The sequence below is a fragment of the Rutilus rutilus genome (assembly GCF_951802725.1).
Source record: "Rutilus rutilus genome assembly, chromosome: 1".
In the NCBI taxonomy this organism is placed as follows: domain Eukaryota; kingdom Metazoa; phylum Chordata; class Actinopteri; order Cypriniformes; family Leuciscidae; genus Rutilus; species Rutilus rutilus.
In genome coordinates, this window is record NC_140209.1 from 49,511,621 (window position 1) to 49,532,321 (window position 20,701).

At 42.1% G+C, this 20,701-nt stretch overlaps 1 protein-coding gene across 1 annotated transcript in view; it reads left to right on the top strand.

Moving 5' to 3' along the window:
* Window positions 1–20,701, top strand: part of crhr1 (corticotropin releasing hormone receptor 1) — a 159,063-nt gene that overhangs the window by 134,249 nt on the left and 4,113 nt on the right. Inside the window, exons 9-13 of the mRNA XM_084420431.1 lie at window positions 428–488; window positions 2,755–2,827; window positions 3,051–3,136; window positions 7,730–7,865; window positions 16,070–16,111. Of these exons, the coding sequence (XP_084276557.1) occupies window positions 428–488; window positions 2,755–2,827; window positions 3,051–3,136; window positions 7,730–7,865; window positions 16,070–16,111 (398 nt within the window). The remainder of the gene's footprint in view (window positions 1–427; window positions 489–2,754; window positions 2,828–3,050; window positions 3,137–7,729; window positions 7,866–16,069; window positions 16,112–20,701) is intronic.

The following is a 20,701-nucleotide window of genomic DNA, read 5'->3' on the forward strand; positions in this document are numbered from 1 at the left end:
GTAATTAATGACAGAATTTAAATTTTTGGGTGAACTACCCATTTAAAGGCAACAGAAAATCAGAACTGACCTGTTTTTGCTTTCTTAGTTCATGTAATGCACAATCCTGATCTTGCTGTGTTTGTCACCTTAAAGTACATCATTGATTAAATTACTTTTGATTAATAACTTGAAAAAGAGACACAGCTACAGTAGTAGATAATTACACTAATGAGGACTGCAATTTGATCAGGTTCTCTTCTGAACCATGGGCGAGTTATTATGCGAATAAACAAGCCTTGGATTTTCCTCATTAAAAATGCATTGCAAATGAGTCATTGCCGAGGATTTATCACACAGTCCCTTAATAGTATCAATTATACTGTTTGTACAATGTCTTTGATTTTCAAAGTAAGTGAGTGGAAATTTGCTCTGCTTTTTTCCGAAGGTATTCCATTCCCCATTATCGTCGCATGGGCCATTGGCAAGCTGTACTATGACAATGAAAAGTGAGTTTGCTGACGCTTTCTGTCATTTTCTTCCTTTTTTATCTCTGTATAATATCTGCATTTTACTCTATTCACTCAAACTAACTCACCTCATTTACAATAAAAGCAATTAAAGGTTAGATTAACCCCAATTATCTCCATCATCTACCCTCGTCTTGCTCATTAAACAATCGATACACGGTAAAGCCAGAGAAGCAATCTGCAAGTGATGCTAATTAACGCCTGCTACTCACGGAATTGATGAGTGACTCTGATGTAAACATCCCAGTTCAATAGTTCAATAGTAGTCAAGACTTGATATATACAGTTAAAAGATCTTCTAAATAAAAAGACACTTTATAATAAATCTAACAACTGACTAACAAACGAAAATGTATTTTATTAGACCCTTTTAAAGAATGGATTAGGGTGGATATTCTACTAAAGCCTACATTTACTTCTTTAGTCCCAAGATGGGACACTACAAAGAAACGATGTCTTATTGTGAAAAATGTTAATTTATTCATATTAAATTGGGGTAGAGGGGTATATAATGTCCATTGTCCAGGCTTTATATTTGGGGTTAAATGCATGAAATATGGCATTATTGTAATATATGAAATTATTTTCTCCATTTTTGCAGATTTACTGTCTTCTGCACGTGACATAGTAATAGTTGTACCATGTATAATATGAATTAAATAATAGTTACATTAATCAGATTTATTGTGTCATTATGTCACAAGAAAGTAGGGAGTGTGTATTAATTTGTGGATGGATGGATGGATGGATGGATGGATGGATGGATGGATGGATGGATGGATGGATGGATGGCTCGGATAGATGGATGGATGGATGGATGGTTCGGATGGATAGATGGATGGATGGATGGGTGGGTAGATGTGTGGATGGTTCGGATGGATGGATGGATGGATGGTTCGGATGGATGGATGGATGGATGGATGGATGGGTGGGTGGGTAGATGTGTGGATGGTTCGGATGGATGTGTGGATGGTTCGGATGGATGGATGGATGGTTCGGATAGATGGATGGATGGGTAGATGTGTGGATGGTTTGGATGGATGGATGATGGATGGATGGTGTGGGTGGGTGTATGGATGGGTGGGTGGGTAGATGTGTGGATGGTTTGGATAGATGGATGGATGGATGGTTTGGATAGATGGATGGATAGATAGATGGATGTATTGGATGGATGATTGGATTGAAGGATGGGTGGATGCATGGATGGATGGATGGATGGATAAAAAAGGAACTTTTTATTTCCTTTAGTCTGTAGAAAAGAAGAAACATTGCAAATTTAAACTTAATGTGTGAATTGTTGTTAAACTGAGCCTCTGGTGTGCTACCAAACTAAACAAATTCATTTTTGCATAATTAAAAAGTCTCTCTTAACAGTCCTTTACACCTCTTTAATTTACCTTCTCACTTACATCTGATGAACAATGTGGAGCAGCGCTTCTCCACTGGTGCATTGTGACTCAAAAAGGGGTCACAGCTCTGCACAGAAAGGAAAAAACAATACTAAATGCTATTATAAAATGCAGCTAACCATACAAGTGTACACAGATTATGTTGTTAATAGCAATGGCTGTACATCTACTGCGGGTGTTCAGTTTTGAAAATGTATTCATCCCTTGGTAGAGGCTTGGCGGATTAGCCTAGCCCTTAACCAACTGCTTAAATCAAATTTATCTCAATGCCATTTTTTTTTTACCTTAAGGGCAAACCCAAACCAGATGTAGATGACCCCAGAAAAGTATTTTTTAAACATGCGCATAAAAAATAAAAGATAAATTTGTGCATCTCTTTGGTTGAGCTCCACAAATGACAGCATTTTGCCATTCAGACGTATCCCAAAAGCCAGATGTTTCTCCCTTCCTGTAAAACTGACACACTCGGCCGAGACAGTCTTGATTATGCCGTGCACCCAACTGAAACTGTAAGATTAAAAAATCTGGTGCATATCTGCCCTAGGGACACACTTTCCTTCTCTTCCTTGCTTTGTTTCTTTCTTTTCTTTTTATGGAAAAGCTTCTTTTTAGATATTTTCCAGTGGATCGTCTTTAATCACTTTACTGAACTTGTTTTACTAGGCTTGTTTAATCATTGTACTATAATAATAAACATTTATCTCCAAATCCATTTTTATTGTTACACGGATAAACAGTTGCGCTGTCTGAAGAAACGGGGTCAAAATATTATATATACTTTATAATCGTTTTAGGTGCTTCATCATTAGGTAAGGGATCTTACTCTTTCTGTGCAGGTGCTGGTTTGGGAAGCGGGCCGGCATTTACACTGATTATATTTACCAGGGTCCCATGATACTGGTCCTACTGGTGAGTCGGCACAGTCTTGATTCATGTCCACTTACACAAACGTTTCATGAGATTTGGTGTGTACAAGTAATTTAGCATGTTTTATTTGCTTCCTCTTTCGCATGAGTCTTATTATGTCTTCCATGATTTATGTGTGTAATTTCATATTGATGATGATTCATATTTGCCATTATAGTGTGTAAAATTGAGTGCCTTTTCTCTCTATCTTTCTCTCCATCTCTAGATTAATTTCATTTTTCTCTTCAACATTGTGAGGATCCTGATGACTAAACTGAGGGCCTCCACTACCTCAGAGACCATTCAGTACAGGTGAGATAGATTATTCAGCACAGACAGATCCCAAAAGAAAGGTTGCTCATTGTAGGGCTAGGAGACTTCATGCAGAAACATAAAATGCCCCTGCCACATAGGTTTTAATTTATTAAACATTTTGGCTAATTAAACTAGGCTGTTACCTACCAAATGAGTTTAGTAGTACTCTTGGCAATATACACTACCATTCAAAGGTTTTTGAAAAAGCTGCACTTAGCATTTATTTGATCAAAAATAGAGTAAAACAGTAATAATGTTATAATTATTATTATGACTTAAAAACTGTTTTCTTTTGGAATATTTTTAAAGATGAAATTTATTCCTGTGATGGCAAAGCTGAATTTTCAGCCTCATTACTCCAATCTTCAGTGTCGCATGATCCTTCAGAAATCATTCTAATAAGCACTGATGCTCAGGAAAAATGTCATCAGTGTTGAAAAAGGTTGTGCTGTTTAATATGTTTGTGGAAACCATGATAATTTATTTCAGGATCCACTGATGAATAGAAAGTTCAAAAGACCAGCATTACTATAGATGGCTGATGAGTAAAAGATGACACCAAACATGGTACTGTATTTTACGAAGTTTAAAGGTCCTGTTCTTCGTGATCCCATTTTTCAAACTTTAGTTAGTGTGTAATGTTGCTGTTAGAGCATAAATAATACCTGTAAAATTATAAAGCTCAAAGTTCAATGCCAAGCGAGATATTTTATTTAACAGAAGTCCCCTTTCAAAGCCAACAGCGAACGGCCGGTTCGGACTACATCCCTCTACTTCCTGCTTTAATGACGTCACTAGAACAGTTTTTTGACTAACCTCCGCCCACAGGAATACACAACAAAAGGGGGCGTGGTCTTGTTGCGCTCCCACGGAGAAGCGGAAGTGTTGCGTTTGTAGAATGTGTTTGTCGCCATGTCGTCGAGACGCTGTTATTTTCATCCCGGGGTCAAATCACCTTTGTTTGGCCTGAGCGCATGCATCTCCACGTTATGGTAAGAGGTGTGACCTTTCCGGGCAACGTGCGCTAAGCTGCTGTCGAATCACAACACAGGAACCGCTGGCACAATCAGAACTCGTTACGTATTTCTGAAGGAGGGACTTCATAGAACAAGGAAGTCATCAGCCCGTTCTTAGGACAGTGAAAACAGCGGTATACAGATAAGTAAATTATGTGAAAAATACTGGGGGTTTTTTACACGCGAAACATGAACACATGTTATATTGCACACTGTAAACACAATCAAAGCTTCAAAAACACAGTAAAAACGGGACCTTTAAAGCCAAAATTCTGGATAAATGTGTGTAGAAAATGTTACTTTACCTCAGATGCTTATCCTAAACTCCTTATGTGAGATAGTAATGAATACAAAAGGATAGGATAGTAGACAACTGCTGACATACAATAAGAATTTAGAGCTAGAATATTAATCTGGAAAGCATAACTCTATTGTGTAAGCAAATGTTGCAGTGTTGGGTTGCTCGGAGGCTCAGGCTAAGAGAGCAGTTTTAATAGGTACACACTGTTTACACTATATGGGTAAATCATATAAATGGCTTACATCTAGTTGCCTCTGCATATTAAAATGTGATATTTTAACATCCAAAACATTGCACGCTGTGATTTGGCTTTCCTGTTGGGTAGATGGAGGAGGATGAGCAGACTGAGATGCTGAATTTAATCATGTTTTGTGTCTGTTCTGAGTTCTGGAACTTTATAATAAGCTGTTAGTTGCTGTGCCAAACTGTTGTGTAAAAAAGAGAGGAAGGGATTGATGGATGATTGATGTGTTGAGGATCTCTCTCTCTCTCTCTCTCTCTCTCTCTCTCTCTCTCTCTCTCTCTCTCTCTCTCTCTCTCTCTCTCTCTCTCTCTCTCTCTCTCTCTCTCTCTCTCTCTCTCTCTCTGATACTCATATTCCCTTAAGCTATGACTAATGTCCTTTACAGTCACAGTCAGTCGCCCATAGCAAATGCAATACATACTGATTAACCAGATTCATCTCAATGTCATAGCGTTGAACTCTTTGTATATCAGCAACTGTGGCGTTACTCTGTGTATCATTATTCAGACACCACCTGGCTAAAAATATTATATTAATTATATTTTATGTAGAATATATTGCTAAATTTGTGTTAAATCTAATAATATTTGTCAATCAAATGAAAATCAGGGGCCAGTTGCATAAACTTAGCCTCTACGTTAAGTCTTAAGAACTAGTTTGACCAACTATAGTAGCAGTTAGACGAGAGGTAATCTGTCTTACTTACAAATTAGACCAATCTTCCTTTTTATGTAACTGACTTTACAAAGTAAGGACCAGTCTTGAAGAAAAAAAATTAGATGACATAGGGCCAGATTTACTAAACAGGGCAAATTAGTGTGATAGCGCAATCCCATAAAATGAAGATGGGAGTGGAAAGAAGTTAGGCACTCTGGAAAGGGTTAACTGATCAAACCTGTACTGTGAAACTTTTCACAAATCAGAGTAGTGAAGTGGAGGAATCAGAAAAGGGTTTACTGACAAAAATTTTACTGTGAAAGATTTCACCAATCAGAATAGTGAAGTTAAAGACTCAAGGAATGGTTAACTGACCAAAAATGTATTGTGAAATATTTCACAGTCTATTTGGGCCTAATATGACCGACTAGCCGACTCGATGACCATTTTTAAAATTATAAGCTGATTTATCTTATGGCTTGGAGCGTTATTCATTGGCACAGCCTGTTTTTTTCTGTGAACAGAAAAAGAGCATTGAGAAACACTGAAAAAGTTTTCAGAAATCAGGCTCAATCTAAAACAAGTGATTTTGTCTTAATGCAGGTCTGCGTGTTTATTGGAAATAGACGTTAAACATGAAGATTGCCTATTTTTCACTTTCGGACTTACCATGGGGTTTACAAACAAGTGCTTTGCTGTGATAAAAAAAAAAAAAAAATTTTTAAAAAAATTCACAAATCACAAATCAAGCAGGTCAAGATGACACTGGTTTCAGTCTTCTAAGTGTATGCATTATAAAATTAAGATGGAGATGGAAATTAAGAGGATTCACAAATCATGAATAATGACATGCAATATTATTTGTACATCTATGACAGCACACAACGGATTTATAGCCAAAATAAATCTGAATATCAAACCGCAAAAAAAGCAATGCTTCCATCTCGTTGCTGAGAAATATAATGTAGCATAGTTTCAGTAATGAAGCTATAAAGTCGCGGGCAGCGTTGACAACATGTTTCTCTACTCCTAAATGTTTCTGTGTGTGTGCTGCACGATCTCTGATCTCTGTGAAAGCGAATGACGTCATAGCTTTATGGATGCAGGCAGGGCCGTAGCTAGAGGATTCGGGGCCCCCTGAAAAATTATATATATGTGGGCCCCCACCACCCTCCACCAATATCATATACTGTACAATAGATGAGCATGGAGGCCCACATATAACAGAAGAAGGTGATGTTGTTGTAAAACCTTTATTTTAAAAGTAAAATTTATATAAAAATTACAACTAATAAAAATAAATTGTTAAATAATAATAAAACCAATTTTTAAAAAGTAACAGCATAGTGTTTTTTTCCCCATCAGTCTGTTATAATTCATAAATCAAAAAGTAAACATTTATAAATTGACAAGAATGCAGTCAAATTAAAAAAATAAAGTCATTTATTGTCTTATTTTTTTAATAAAGATAATATTATTAAATAAAGCTAAAATGTATTCATTCAAGTGCAGTGTGTATTCGTGTTTTATTGATGTAATAAATACATCATCAGCCGGCAGATCAGGTGCATAATGCAATGCGTCGTGACTCGTGTCAATTTTTTAACTCTATTTACAATAGTGTAAAAAGACAGGAATTTTGACCACGTAATCATTCGGTCGATTGTGGAGCGCGCCGATAATGATGAGTGACAGGACCCGGCAGGCTGTAGACGGTAGTTTTCTTATTCGCAGCGACAATAACAATACAACCTGTCTTTAAGAACCTCTTGATCGACTGGGATACAACAACTCTCCTGACCTCCCTCTCCTTCTTTTCATGCCGTTTCTGGTGCCCTGATTTATGTTTTCCTTTCCCCGACATTTTGTCAGTCAATCTCCTGCTCTTCCACCAAGTTCATCGTTAACTTCAGGCAGCTGCCGCCTCAACTCTGATTGGTTCTGTTCACGAGCTGGGGTGGGACTTACAATTTTATTGGGTCCATCCGATGTTTGTCACTGACTGAATAATTAATAAATACTTTAGATCGGACTAAACCATTAATAGGGAGGTAAAGAATATTTAAAAAAATATATATTTTACCAAATTGCATGTTTTTGTGGTTTTCATTTAAATCTCAGGCATACAACTAATATAAATATTTGAATTATTCATACAACAGGGGCCTATATAGTATAACTATAGATTTTGTGGGGGCCCCTATAATTGTCACCACCTTTCACCCCACTAGCGATGGCCCTGGATGCAGGCTCCAATGCGCCCAGATCCATATGCACATGCATGCCCTGCATACCCAGACGCTAATCCACTGCTACCGACATTGTAACAATACAAAGCAGGTTGAAAACCTCTTCTTCTCTGAATCTCACAGGAAAGCAGTAAAAGCCACACTGGTTCTTCTGCCCCTGCTGGGCATCACATACATGCTGTTCTTCGTCAACCCTGGCGAGGATGAGATCTCACAGATTGTCTTCATATACTTCAACTCTTTCCTTGAGTCCTTTCAGGTAAACAAGCACAGTTTTGACCCATATTAATTGTGATAAAACAGGTCTGAATCTGATCTTTACAACTCAGAGGTGGAAATTCTGAGAATGAATTGTACCCACTAAGAGTTATTAAGAGTACAAAATAAGAGTTATTTATTTGCACATGCTGTCTTTTTGTCACGGGCAGTCAAAAGGTGAGGCGAGGATTCAAGTGCAGAAGGATATTTAATGAAAAAACAACAAAACAGAGAAAAAACCAAAACTCCCTCGTGGGGGGAAAAACAAGGCAGGCAAAACTCAAAACCTAACACAAGGGGAAACAGAGACAACGATCCACACAGACTGCAAACAAGAGGGAACTAATAAAGGGAAACTAATCAGGGGGAACAGGTGGGAGAACTCAAACAATAATCAGATAACAAGTAGGGCGGGGCTAACAATGACACAAGCACATGGCACAACATAACAAACACCCAAGTGCAGAACAAGACAAGACAGACATGTGACATAACCCCCTCCATAAGGAGTGGCTTCCAGACACTCCACTAGAACGGGGGGGACAGACCAGGGCGGGACGGAGGGACAGGCCAGGGCGGGACGGGAGGGACAGAACAGGGCGGGACTGGAGGAACCAACCAGGGCGGGACGGGAGGAACAGACCAGGGCGGGACGGGAGGGACAGAACAGGGCGGGACGGAAGAGACAAACAGTCCATCAGGCGGCCAGGGTGGAGCAGATTGTCCATCGGGCGGCCAGGGCGGAGACTTTCCCTCGGGTGGCCAGGGCGGAGACTTTCCCTCGGGCGGCCAGGGCGGAGACTTTCCCTCGGGCGGCCAGGGCGGAGACTTTCCCTCGGACGGCCAGATCGGAGACTCTCCTTCGGGTGGCCAGGGCGGAGACTTTCCCTCGGGCGGCCAGGGCGGAGAAGACCCCTCGGGCGGCCACGGTGGTGAAGACCCCTCGGGCGGCCACGGCGGTGAAGACCCCTCGGGCGGCCAGGGCGGTGAAGACCCCTCGGGCGGCCAGGGCGGAGAAGACCCCTCGGGCGGCCAGGGCGGAGAAGACCCCTCGGGCGACCACGGCGCAGGAACTGGAACAAACCCCACCGGCTCAGGCACTAGGACTGGCACCACCGGCTCAGGCCCTGGAACTGGCACCACCGGCTCAGGCCCTGGAATTGGCATCACCGGCTCAGGCACTGGAACTAGTCCCACCGGCTCCGACTCAGACACCACCGGCCCAGGAACGGACATAGACACAAGAACAGGCACCAGAACAGGCACAGGAACAGACACCAGAACAGGCACAGGAACAGACACAGACACTGGAACAGACACTGGAACAGACACTGGCTCCGGCTCAGGAACAGACACTGGCTCCGGCTCAGGAACAGACACTGGCTCCGGCTCAGGAACAGACACTGGCTCCGGCTCAGGAACAGACACTGGCTCCGGCTCAGGAACAGACACTGGCTCCGGCTCAGGAACAGACACTGGCTCCGGCTCAGGAACAGACACTGGCTCCGGCTCAGGAACAGACACTGGCTCCGGCTCAGGAACAGACACTGGCTCCGGCTCAGGAACAGACACTGGCTCCGGCTCAGGAACAGACACTGGCTCCGGCTCAGGAACAGACACTGGCTCCGGCTCAGGAACAGACACTGGCTCCGGCTCAGGAACAGACACTGGCTCCGGCTCAGGAACAGACACTGGCTCCGGCTCAGGAACAGACACTGGCTCCGGCTCAGGAACAGACACTGGCTCCGGCTCAGGAACAGACACTGGCTCCGGCTCAGGAACAGACACTGGCTCCGGCTCAGGAACAGACACTGGCTCCGGCTCAGGAACAGACGCGGGCTCCGGCTCAGGAACAGACGCGGGCTCCGGCTCAGGGACAGACGCGGGCTCCGGCTCAGGGACAGACGCGGGCTCCGGCTCAGGGACAGACGCGGGCTCCGGCTCAGGGACAGACGCGGGCTCCGGCTCAGGGACAGACGCGGGCTCCGGCTCAGGGACAGACGCGGGCTCCGGCTCAGGGACAGACGCGGGCTCCGGCTCAGGGACAGACGCGGGCTCCGGCTCAGGGACAGACGCGGGCTCCGGCTCAGGGACAGACGCGGGCTCCGGCTCAGGGACAGACGCGGGCTCCGGCTCAGGGACAGACGCGGGCTCCGGCTCAGGGACAGACGCGGGCTCCGGCTCAGGGACAGACGCGTGCTCCGGCTCAGGGACAGACGCGTGCTCCGGCTCAGGGACAGACGCGTGCTCCGGCTCAGGGACAGACACTGGCTCCGGCTCAGGGACAGACACTGGCTCCGGCTCAGGAACAGGAACAGACATCACCGGCTCAGGAACAGACACCACCGGCTCAGGAACAGACACCACCGGCTCAGGAACAGACACCACCGGCTCAGGAACAGACACCACCGGCTCAAGTGTGTGTGTAGCCCACACACACCACATGGCTGTGGCCATAATGGCCAGTGTCGCGGTCACTGAGGGTTCAGGCTCAGGAACAGACACCACCGGCCCAGACACAGGCTCGACGGCGGCCATCTTGTCCGAAGACCCAGTCTTGGTAGTGACCTTCTTGTCCGAAGACACAGGCTCTACAGGCGTAACGTGAACAGGTTCAGTGGTGGCCATCTTGTCCGAAGACACAGGCTCAGCAGACGTGACGGGAACACTCTCGGCGGCGACCATCTTGTCCGAAGACACAGGCTCGACAGGCGTAACGTGAACAGGTTCAGTGGTGGCCATCTTGTCCGAAGACACAGGCTTGGCAGACGTGACGGGAACACCCTCGGCGGCGGCCATCCTGTCCGAAGACACCGGCTCGGCAGACTTGACATGAATAGTCTCTGACTGGGCAGACGTGACTGGAACAGTCTCTGACTGGGCAGACGTGACGTGAACAGTCTCTGACTGGGCAGACGTGACGTGAACAGTCTCTGGCTGGGCAGACGTGACGTGAACAGTCTCTGGCTGGGCAGACGCGACGTGAACAATCGCCGACTGGGCAGACGTGACGTGAACAGTCTCCGGCTGGGCAGACGTGACGTGAACAGTCTCTGGCTGGGCAGACGTGACGTGAACAGTCTCTGGCTGGGCAGACGTGACGTGAACAGTCTCTGGCTGGGCAGACGTGACGTGAACAGTCTCTGGCTCCTCCGCAACGGAATCCTCCGGGACATTGGGGAGGCCGGAGTTCCTCCTCCTCCTCCGCCGTCTTCGATGGTGAGGTGCAGGTTCAGGTCTGGACGGAGTTAATGGTGGATGGAACTCTGGGCTGGGCAGCAGCGATGCGTTCTCTGGGCTGTGCAGCGGCGATGCATTCTCTGGGCTGGGCAGCGGCGATGCATTCTCTGGGCTGGGCAGCGGCGATGCATTCTCTGGGCTGGGCAGCGGCGATGCATTCTCTGGGCTGGGCAGCGGCGATGCATTCTCTGGGCTGGGCAGCGGCGATGCATTCTCTGGGCTGGGCAGCGGCGATGCAGGCGGGTCCCATGTATCCCACCGAGCACGATGGTGGAGATACTTAGCGAAACCCGGGAAATCTAAAATCTCCAGCCCCTTCATCTCCCACTGAGGCAAGGGAACATCCAAACAAAGATTAAATATGTCTTTGAGGACTATATCCCCAAGCCCGAGTCCCTCTGCTGCCGCGCTGAATCTCTGGGCGAATTCCTTCACCCTGGTCCCCTGCTGCCGGAGGGAAACCAGACTGTTGAGTCCCATGATTCGCTCCAGGTGAGGGCAGGAATCCTTCTGCTGAAAACTCATGTGGGTGGATCGTTCTGTCACGGGCAGTCAAAAGGTGAGGCGAGGATTCAAGTGCAGAAGGATATTTAATGAAAAAACAACAAAACAGAGAAAAAACCAAAACTCCCTCGTGGGGGGAAAAACAAGGCAGGCAAAACTCAAAACCTAACACAAGGGGAAACAGAGACAACGATCCACACAGACTGCAAACAAGAGGGAACTAATAAAGGGAAACTAATCAGGGGGAACAGGTGGGAGAACTCAAACAATAATCAGATAACAAGTAGGGCGGGGCTAACAATGACACAAGCACATGGCACAACATAACAAACACCCAAGTGCAGAACAAGACAAGACAGACATGTGACACTTTTACAACAAAAAAAGTACATGTTAATGTCTGAATAAGTCACTAATGAGCCTAATTTGCATATAATGACAATGACAGAATCTAAATATACGTCTCAGTGCTATTTAAGTGCACTTAGCTCTTGGTTAAAATGGATTGCAGATGCTTAATGAATAAGATGCAGGTTTTGTGCTGAAACATCACATGCTGAAGTGAATCAGCTCTTGCTACTAATCAGTAAATGCATTTGTTTTTGCAAAAAACCAATCAGGTCAAACCAGTTGCACAGCTAAATGTTTTATAATGTTTCGTTTTCTATGAAGTCTCGCCCACGTGTTCGGAAATCGTCGTTCCATTTCCTCGTGCTGCATTTCTCACATCAGTCGACAGTTGTTCATGTCACCCGGAGCACACAAGGTCAACTCTATTCCGTTTTGCACCATGTGCTTCCTGGTGTGACCCGGGGGTCTCTCATGAATGTTGAAGCCATGTTTTCCATAGATTCATCTGGCCCCACATCTGTCCAAATCCTCATGGGAATGATAACTCATCTGTGCAGAAAATTGTATGTTAGGGTGCTCCCGTTAGACAAACATGCTGAACGGTTTATTAATCTGAAACATGCTGAAACGGATCTTATGCTGAAAACTATCTCATTAATAAAATAACTATTTTGAAAATAAGATTTGAGGAGGTCCTTTTTAGGTGTTTGCTTGGAGGCAACACTTTGACAATGGAAAGAAATTCATCAAAAACAGATTTTAATATTATAAAATTTTATAAAAAGCTCAAAGCTTACTTAGGGCCCTATCTTGCACCCAGCGCAATTGACTTTGTACACCGACGCATGTTTCATTCCTATTTTGCACCCGCGCAAAGCGCGCTTTTCCCTCCACAGAAGCACGTCGCTAAACTAGGGAATGAACATGCGCTCCCTGGGCGGTTCAGCGCAAAAAAGGAGGCGTGTTCCGGCGCAAACAATCCCTGGTGCTATTTTACTGTTCCATAAAACAATTGCGCCACTGGCCAGAAAAAACCTAGTCTAAAGTCAGTGGCGCGTTGCGCGTTATTCATTATGCTATTTTAAGGGCGCATGCTTGACCATAATGTATAGAGTGCACAACGCTCATACACTGTGATTCTCTAATCTACACAGAAGCAGCAGTTTTCATTTTTACAAATCATATTATTACAAACGATAGATAGATAGATAGATAGATAGATAGATAGATAGATAGATAGATAGACAATTTATTATAAATATAATAATTTATTATAAAAGCATACATCTAGCTTACACATTTACCCACATTATTATATGCCTGTTTAACCGAAGCTAATTTGGGTGTGTTTCTCCCATCCCCAATGTCACTTCTCTCTCTTTTACGGCCGTGACGAGAGCGTTGGTCTCCTCGGCTGTGAACCGCTCTTGACGCGCGCCTGGCAAATCCGCCGTTATAATAGCAATATGCCAAGGAAAAAGTGCGTCTGCTCTTAAAGGGAATGTGAGATGATGCTCTGATTGGTTTATTTCACGTTACGCCCAAACCACACCTATGAATAATGAAGCTACTTCAGACCAACCCCTTTTAGATTTGCGCCCGGCGCAAGAGTCATTTATCCCGCCGGGAAAATAGCAACAGCGCCGAGACCCGCCCACAAAGTTACATGCGCTTTGCGCTTTGACACTTGCGTTTCAGATCGTTAAAATAGGGCCCTTAATGTTAAAGACAGCAAATGTTGACAAAATACTAAAAAGGCAGATCATTTAATAATGGATAAATAAATAAAAAACCGCCAGGTTCTGGCATGAAACTCTAGATGGCGCTGGCTGATAGGTCCTTGACTCAATTTGGTAGCTATCGCTTCATCATCTACATAGCGCAGCTGATTGGTTGCTGTTACTGACAACTACTAAATGTTTTATAACTACCTGAATTAATCATGGATTACAGTAAGAATGCCTGTTAATCAAGCATTTGTTAACATACTGAGTAGCTATTACTATATGTCTAAATAATAAGATGTTAAAGCTGTAGTCTACCATGTTGAAAATCGGTCGAGAAAGCCTGAGACGGTTGGGAAGTTTTAAAAAACTCATCCCGCCCCTCCACACACACACACCCCTCCCCTCTGTGCTACCTGATCCCTCCCACCGGGAAACGACCTGAACAACGTCACTCAGTCAAGCTGTGATCACCGGTAGTAAACATCGGAACAGAGATTTATCATGTGCGATGTCGGATTCCTCACACCATAAAAGTATAAATAAATGCTTACCTGCTCAACAAAAAGTCAGCCGTGTCAGCGTCGGTTTTCAGTCCCAAATCTCCCTGAAGCTTCATTTTTTTTGTCTCTGCTCTTTCCTCTACAGACTTTCTCTTTCTTCCAACCTTGACTGTAGGGGCAAGCAGGGGGGCCGCTTGCTGCTGTCGGTTTGTTTTTTCTCCATTGCTGAGCTAATGCTACTTTGCTAGCTACCATAGACTGTCAGCTGCTTGCCCGCGAAATTTCATGTCGCAGGAGGGGGGCGGGGTGGTGACGCGAGTGCCAGGTGGAGTTTCAAGTGGAGCGGGGGATTGGATGAGAGCAGTTGACCAATGTAAGCTGTCCGGCCGGACAGCTTACATTGGTCAACTTCTCTGCAGCTGTACACCCAATCGAGTGAATGGATTTTTTTCATTCTTTTTTCTCTTCATATTTTTTGGATTGTACTGTAGAACCATAACCAGCATCTAAACGAGGTTATTAATAATGAACAATCTTTGAAATCGTAGACCATAGCTTTAACTATTTTTAAGTGAGCCTTTAAATCTCCTTTGTAAGAGCTTTACGAGGCATAAATAATCCTCACATTTAATGAGCTCGCAAAAATAGTAAACATTATTATTATTTAGACATATAGTAATAGTTACTCAGTAGTTACAAAACATAGTAGATGTCTGTATAAATGTACATGTAAGGAGTTTAATCATTTACTTACACTTTCTAAAAGATCTAACTCCTAAATAACTGGTTTGTAAATAATGTAATACTTATGATAAATTGATCATTAATAAAGTATGAAAATACAATTATTAAACAAAATATAGATATGCTTATAAATCAAGAATAAAGCATTTATAGCTGTATTTTTAAACTACTAATGTCTATCAATGTAGTGACAATGCTTTATAAATGATTAATTAACTATTTACAAATGCTTAACAAATGATTCATTGCATGCGGTTATTAAAATGTTACCCATAATATAACAAATGCAATATTGTCCATAGTGTCTCTATCCTTATCCATTCCACCGTCACACAATATTAGGCAACGAACAAATTTAACAGTTCCTTATAACTTGCAAATAATGAATTTAACTGTAAATGTTTTCAAATAAAGGAAACTAATTAACTTATTTGAAAAAATGTTTTAATGGGTGGAAAAATGCTTACTGGGGGCATTATTGTTATACAATTTCCATTGTGCTCAACAACATGTGCCATGCCAGAAAATTAGTTAAAATAACCACCAGGATATAATGTGACCATATTGACAATAAAACTCTTTATTGGTTCATTCAAAGACTTTTATTAGGAATCATCCCATGGAGGGTTAATATTATCCATCTCAGATAAGTCTATGCATTTTTCATCATTTGATGAATGAGATTCAGAAGGGAGAGGTTGACAATTGGTTCTTTTTTTTTACAAAATCTTATGCATATGAATTGTGGCTTTTTTGTTGTTTTTGATGAGCTGTGTATTACACAAGTGTTTTGGAGTGTGTTTTTTTTTTTTTTTTTTTTTGTGGGACAGCTTATGTGATGATGTAATTTTCACATATTTTCATTTTCCCTCTTGAAGTTTATGTTGAAAGGACTTATGGTTTTTTTTATGTTTTTTTTATCATATTTTACAAACTCAACTTTAGAATTGATTCATTTAAGATTGACAGCTAATAATTTAGGAAAGGTTGAAATTGTTCCATTTCACATTGAATATCCTATTTAAAATGGGTTGTGAATGGTGACTTTGAAATAGAGTTGTATGTGAAATTTGAGTGTTACTTGAAAGAAAAAAAAAGTGTATCTTATAAAGTGTAAATGTCTCTCGTTCTCTTTACAGGGCTTCTTCGTGTCAGTGTTCTACTGCTTTTTGAACAGTGAGGTAAGAAAGCTCTTTTCCCGATCTTCTGTTTACATCCTTTTTTGCACAAATGTGCCCTCTGCTTTTGACTCGTAGTTCTACAACAGCGATGGGTCTCTTTGAAGTGCTACGCAAACAGTCTAGGTAATTCAGGTAATTCAGATTTCCTCAACCATGGCAGCCCGATGAGACCTGGCCAAAAAAAGAATCACATCGAGACCCTATCCGTTAACCCAAAGCCATCCTTCTGGCAGTCAATAACTATAAAAACCTACTCCACTCATAAAATATGAATTCCTGTGAAGTCTAAATTTGGCTTGTATTACATGCCCTTTGAAAAAAAACTGTAAACCTTTGGGAATTTCCAGCCAAAATATTACTCTTTAGCGCTGTGCCCAGATTTCAAACGTAAGCACATCTTAGGCATCATGTTGTCCCTCTAAGTGAACACGCTTAAAGGTGCTGTAAAGGGATCCAGGATCGGATCCGTCTGGGCTCTTTTGTTTGTCATTTTAAGTTCAAGGGAAGCAGAAAAGTGTGGGGCTTGATCTGAGGTCACCCTGAATCACAGATAGATATCAGAATACACAAGCAAAGTAGAGTGTACAATGTTGCTTAAAGTCAAAGTGATAACATTGATCTGTTCCCGGTACATATGAAAGGTACACCGCGATGTCTGATGCATGATGTTATGAACCTTGAGAAGGTGCCTTTGGCTCCAATGTGTCTACGCAAACATGTTCAGAACTAAAAGGCCTGTGGTACTGAATTACAGCTACAATAATAAATACTTGCCACAAAGTTTTTTGATAGCCAAAAATGATCTGGCTTGGAACTGCGATAAAGCACTTCCTTTCATTTGTTCACTTTCTCTCAATGTGTTGCATTGCAGTTTATTAAGGTTAAAACTATTTAAAAGGATAGTTCATTGTTGTTCATTGCAGATTTTTAACAAAATGTCCAAAATGTCTTTTGCATGGAATAAAAATGGAAGTTTATTCACATGTTAAGACTCTAGGATCAGAGCATAAGGTATACAAATTACACATGAGAATTAGTGAAGTTTGAGTATAGCTTTAATAGCTTGGCTTTGACCGGTTCGGTAACACTTTAGAATACTGTTAATTAATAACTACACAGGAACAAATTAGTATCTCATTATTAACACTCCAGTAACTACTATTAACTTACAAAAACTCTGATTAACGAATTAGCAAGTAATAGTGCTTAGTCGAATGTGGTAGTTCACGATAGCTAATCAATAACTACTATTTTTTCATAACTCTTAGAAAACTACCAAGAACTACTATATACAGGTTCATAATGAATGTGAATAATGCATAATGATTAATTAATTCTGAAGTGAAGATCATGGGAACCCACTAGTAATAACTCAAGTATTTACCAAATCCTTCAAAAGCAATTACTAATTTTGGATCATTATTCTAAAGTGAAAAGCATGATAACTCGAAAAATCATTGTAAACTTTTGAGTTTTTTGTAAGGTTTTGGATATTAATGTCTTTTGTTACTACATCCTTCTTGTACATGTACTTGGGAAAGCAGAGTTTGTTTATCGTTCTGAAAGGAAAAAAATAATGTCAGGGATTATTTTCAGCAAAAGCTCTGCTTTAAGTGTCAGCAGTCACTGACCCAAGGGGTTTTATGTTTTTACAGAAAAACATAAAAAGAGAGAGGCAAGCTCTTAGAGCAAAGTAAGAAGTTTCTTTTCTAGATGGATTTTTGATCGCAATTGAGTTTGACCTCCTCGATCTTCTGAACCCCTCACTTGACATCCACCACAGAAGTTAATTACATACAGCACCAGAGCTTTACTGTTCACTTCTGATCAACTGTGGAGACTGACCTTTGACCCTCACAGGCATGGGCAACTGTTCATGCTGTGCCACGGGCTGCCAGCAACTATTTCATGCCCATTCAAACCGCGGCCCCTCAGATTTTTGAGCCAAGTATGCACCTTGAATGCAGAATAAATATTTTATCTTTGATAATTCAGTTCACTAGTGATCTCAGACTTTTGTGCTCCACTAAATTATATATATATATATATGTGATGCGATCTGGGAAAACCCACCACATTGTGAAATTTTACCTATTACAGGTTTTGATATCATATGGAAGCTGGTATCAAGCCCTTTCCAAATCTGTTTTTATTTTTATCATAGCTTGTTGGTAGCAAAAGTTATGTTTATCTGAAGTCGGCCGATCGCTATGATTTTCTGGAACGGAATTTTGAGAAAAACAAGTTTAATTAACTGTCACCGTCGAGAAGCTTCTTGTCCATCTCGCGATTGTTATAAAACTGCGTGACGTTATAGTTTAAACAGGATTGGCGCGAAATGCGCACTATGCACATTCATTGTACATGTATGTGGTTTATTTTAAAGGTAAACTATCTTTGTAGAGTTAAGAGACGGACAGGTGTATCGGATATACGGCGATTGCGTTAGAGAAAATGGTCGCATAGAATGCATTAGAGAAGAGTATTTTCAGCTTGACACTATAAATCGCTGTTTTTCTGCACTAAACAAGGGAATTTTGCCAAGATATTTTCAGAGATAAGAGAAAAGATGTTATAGAATAATAATTTAATGGAAAAAAAAATTGACAAAAAAACTGACATTCAAACTATTTGGTAATTTACTGAAAACGTCCCAGCGCGACATCCGACGGGTTTTCCCAGATCGCATCACATATATATATATATATATATATATATATATATATATATATACAGTACACACACACACACACACACACACACACACACACAAGTCTACTCAATATGAAATCCTTCAGCTCCTGAGCATGAATAACAGTGACTTGAATTATAAACATGTTTGGAAGTTTTCCATGTTTTTCTGCTTCAGCGGCTTGTGAAGTGTTTACTGGTTTAAATTCCAGTGCAGGCAGCATTGTTGACACATGCTTTGGTGACTACGAATCAAAACCTCAATCTGGTCAGAGAGCAACCGGCGTGGAAGCTGTGCACTATCCATTGCGCATTGGAGCGCCCACAGATATTTGACCACCGACCGTTTCGAAGACAGGCCCCCTAAGAAGTACATTAAATGAGGTGGAGACAGAGAGGAGGTTTAAATGTTTACTCTGACATCCATCTCATTGATTTGTGGAAAGAGAGACCTTTTACAGTACTCAGACCCGTCTTTCTGAAAGCCAACACATTGATTCAGTAAAACGCCCCCCCTCTGAATTACTGTCTAAAGTGGTCTGATTTTTCTCACACGCTTGGTTCGACCACCGGCTTCTGGTTACCTCCCCTGTATTTGGCATTTTAGTTGTCAAAGGACTATAAAAATTTCAACCTTTTCTGACAGCACAGCTTAAAGGCCCACTGAAGTGCCTTGAATAATGCAGCTTTGTATGATGCGTTTACATCATTTCCACTGAAACAGGAAGCTAAGGCGGGACATTTTGAATGGTTCCTCCGCCTTTTCAAATAGCTAATAGCATTTAGTTTACCTCACTGACAGCGAGTCGTACTTGACAGCAACATGGAAATGAATCTGAGCGCTGATATGTTGGATTTAATAGTAACATTAGAGGTGTGAATAAATTCTAGCCATTTAATTCTGAAAATGGAATAAACTTGAGCGTTTGAGCAACCGAACACACATCTCCAACCCATATTGCTCCATGACGTGACAACAGTAGTGATGTCCGGTTAGTAGTCACTCCGACTCGAAATAAACAATATCCTCCGGGACATGTTTATGTTACTCCAGTAACTCCGACAGTTAACTGATGGAGCTGATGAGCACGAGCAGCCGACACTGAGCATGCGTTTACTACCGAACGTACAGTCAGGTACAGCCACGGTCGCTTTGGCCTGGTGGTATTTATAGCATAGGGGGCAGGACGCTTCCGATTCTAGAGAGCAGTTGATTGGACAGAAGATGTGATTAAAAGCTGAAGTCCGTGGTGACGTAATAAAAATCCGTGATCCATTTTAGCGGAAGTGAGAGACTGTAAGTTTTGAATGATTATATCTCCTAAATGCAAATTTTGTCATTGTTTTGGAACACACCAGCTTAAGGCTAACATATTCATCCTAAGAGCTAAAAAAATTCAATTCTGATTTCAGGGGGCCTTTAAGGAAATGTCATAGGTTTGGTTGCTAGGGAGAGGGTCCCCTGGTTGCTATGATACTACGCTGAGTATGCAAATGATGCAGGGTTTCATTGCTGGCATATATCACACTGGTGTGATTTAAATGTTAATTATTTGATGATCCTAACCTTTGACAAGTCCTGATCCAAATCATGATCTGGGGCTGTATTCACAAGATATATTATGGCTAAAAGAAGCTCGTAACTTGCCGATTTAGGAGAAAATCTTAAAATTAATGGGCGTGTCAATTCCAATTTTTAGGACTAAAGATTTAAATCAGAAGATATAAGAGACAGTAGATCCTGATCCAGCAGATCACTTGAGCCATTGACTTAGCCATACCTTTCTCGAACTCCTCAGCCAGCTTGACCTGCGATCCCCACAACTTCAGTGGCCCAAGCTGCGGGGCTCAAACACTTGTCCTATATCCCTCGCGAATAGGACCAAGTGCGTACAGAGC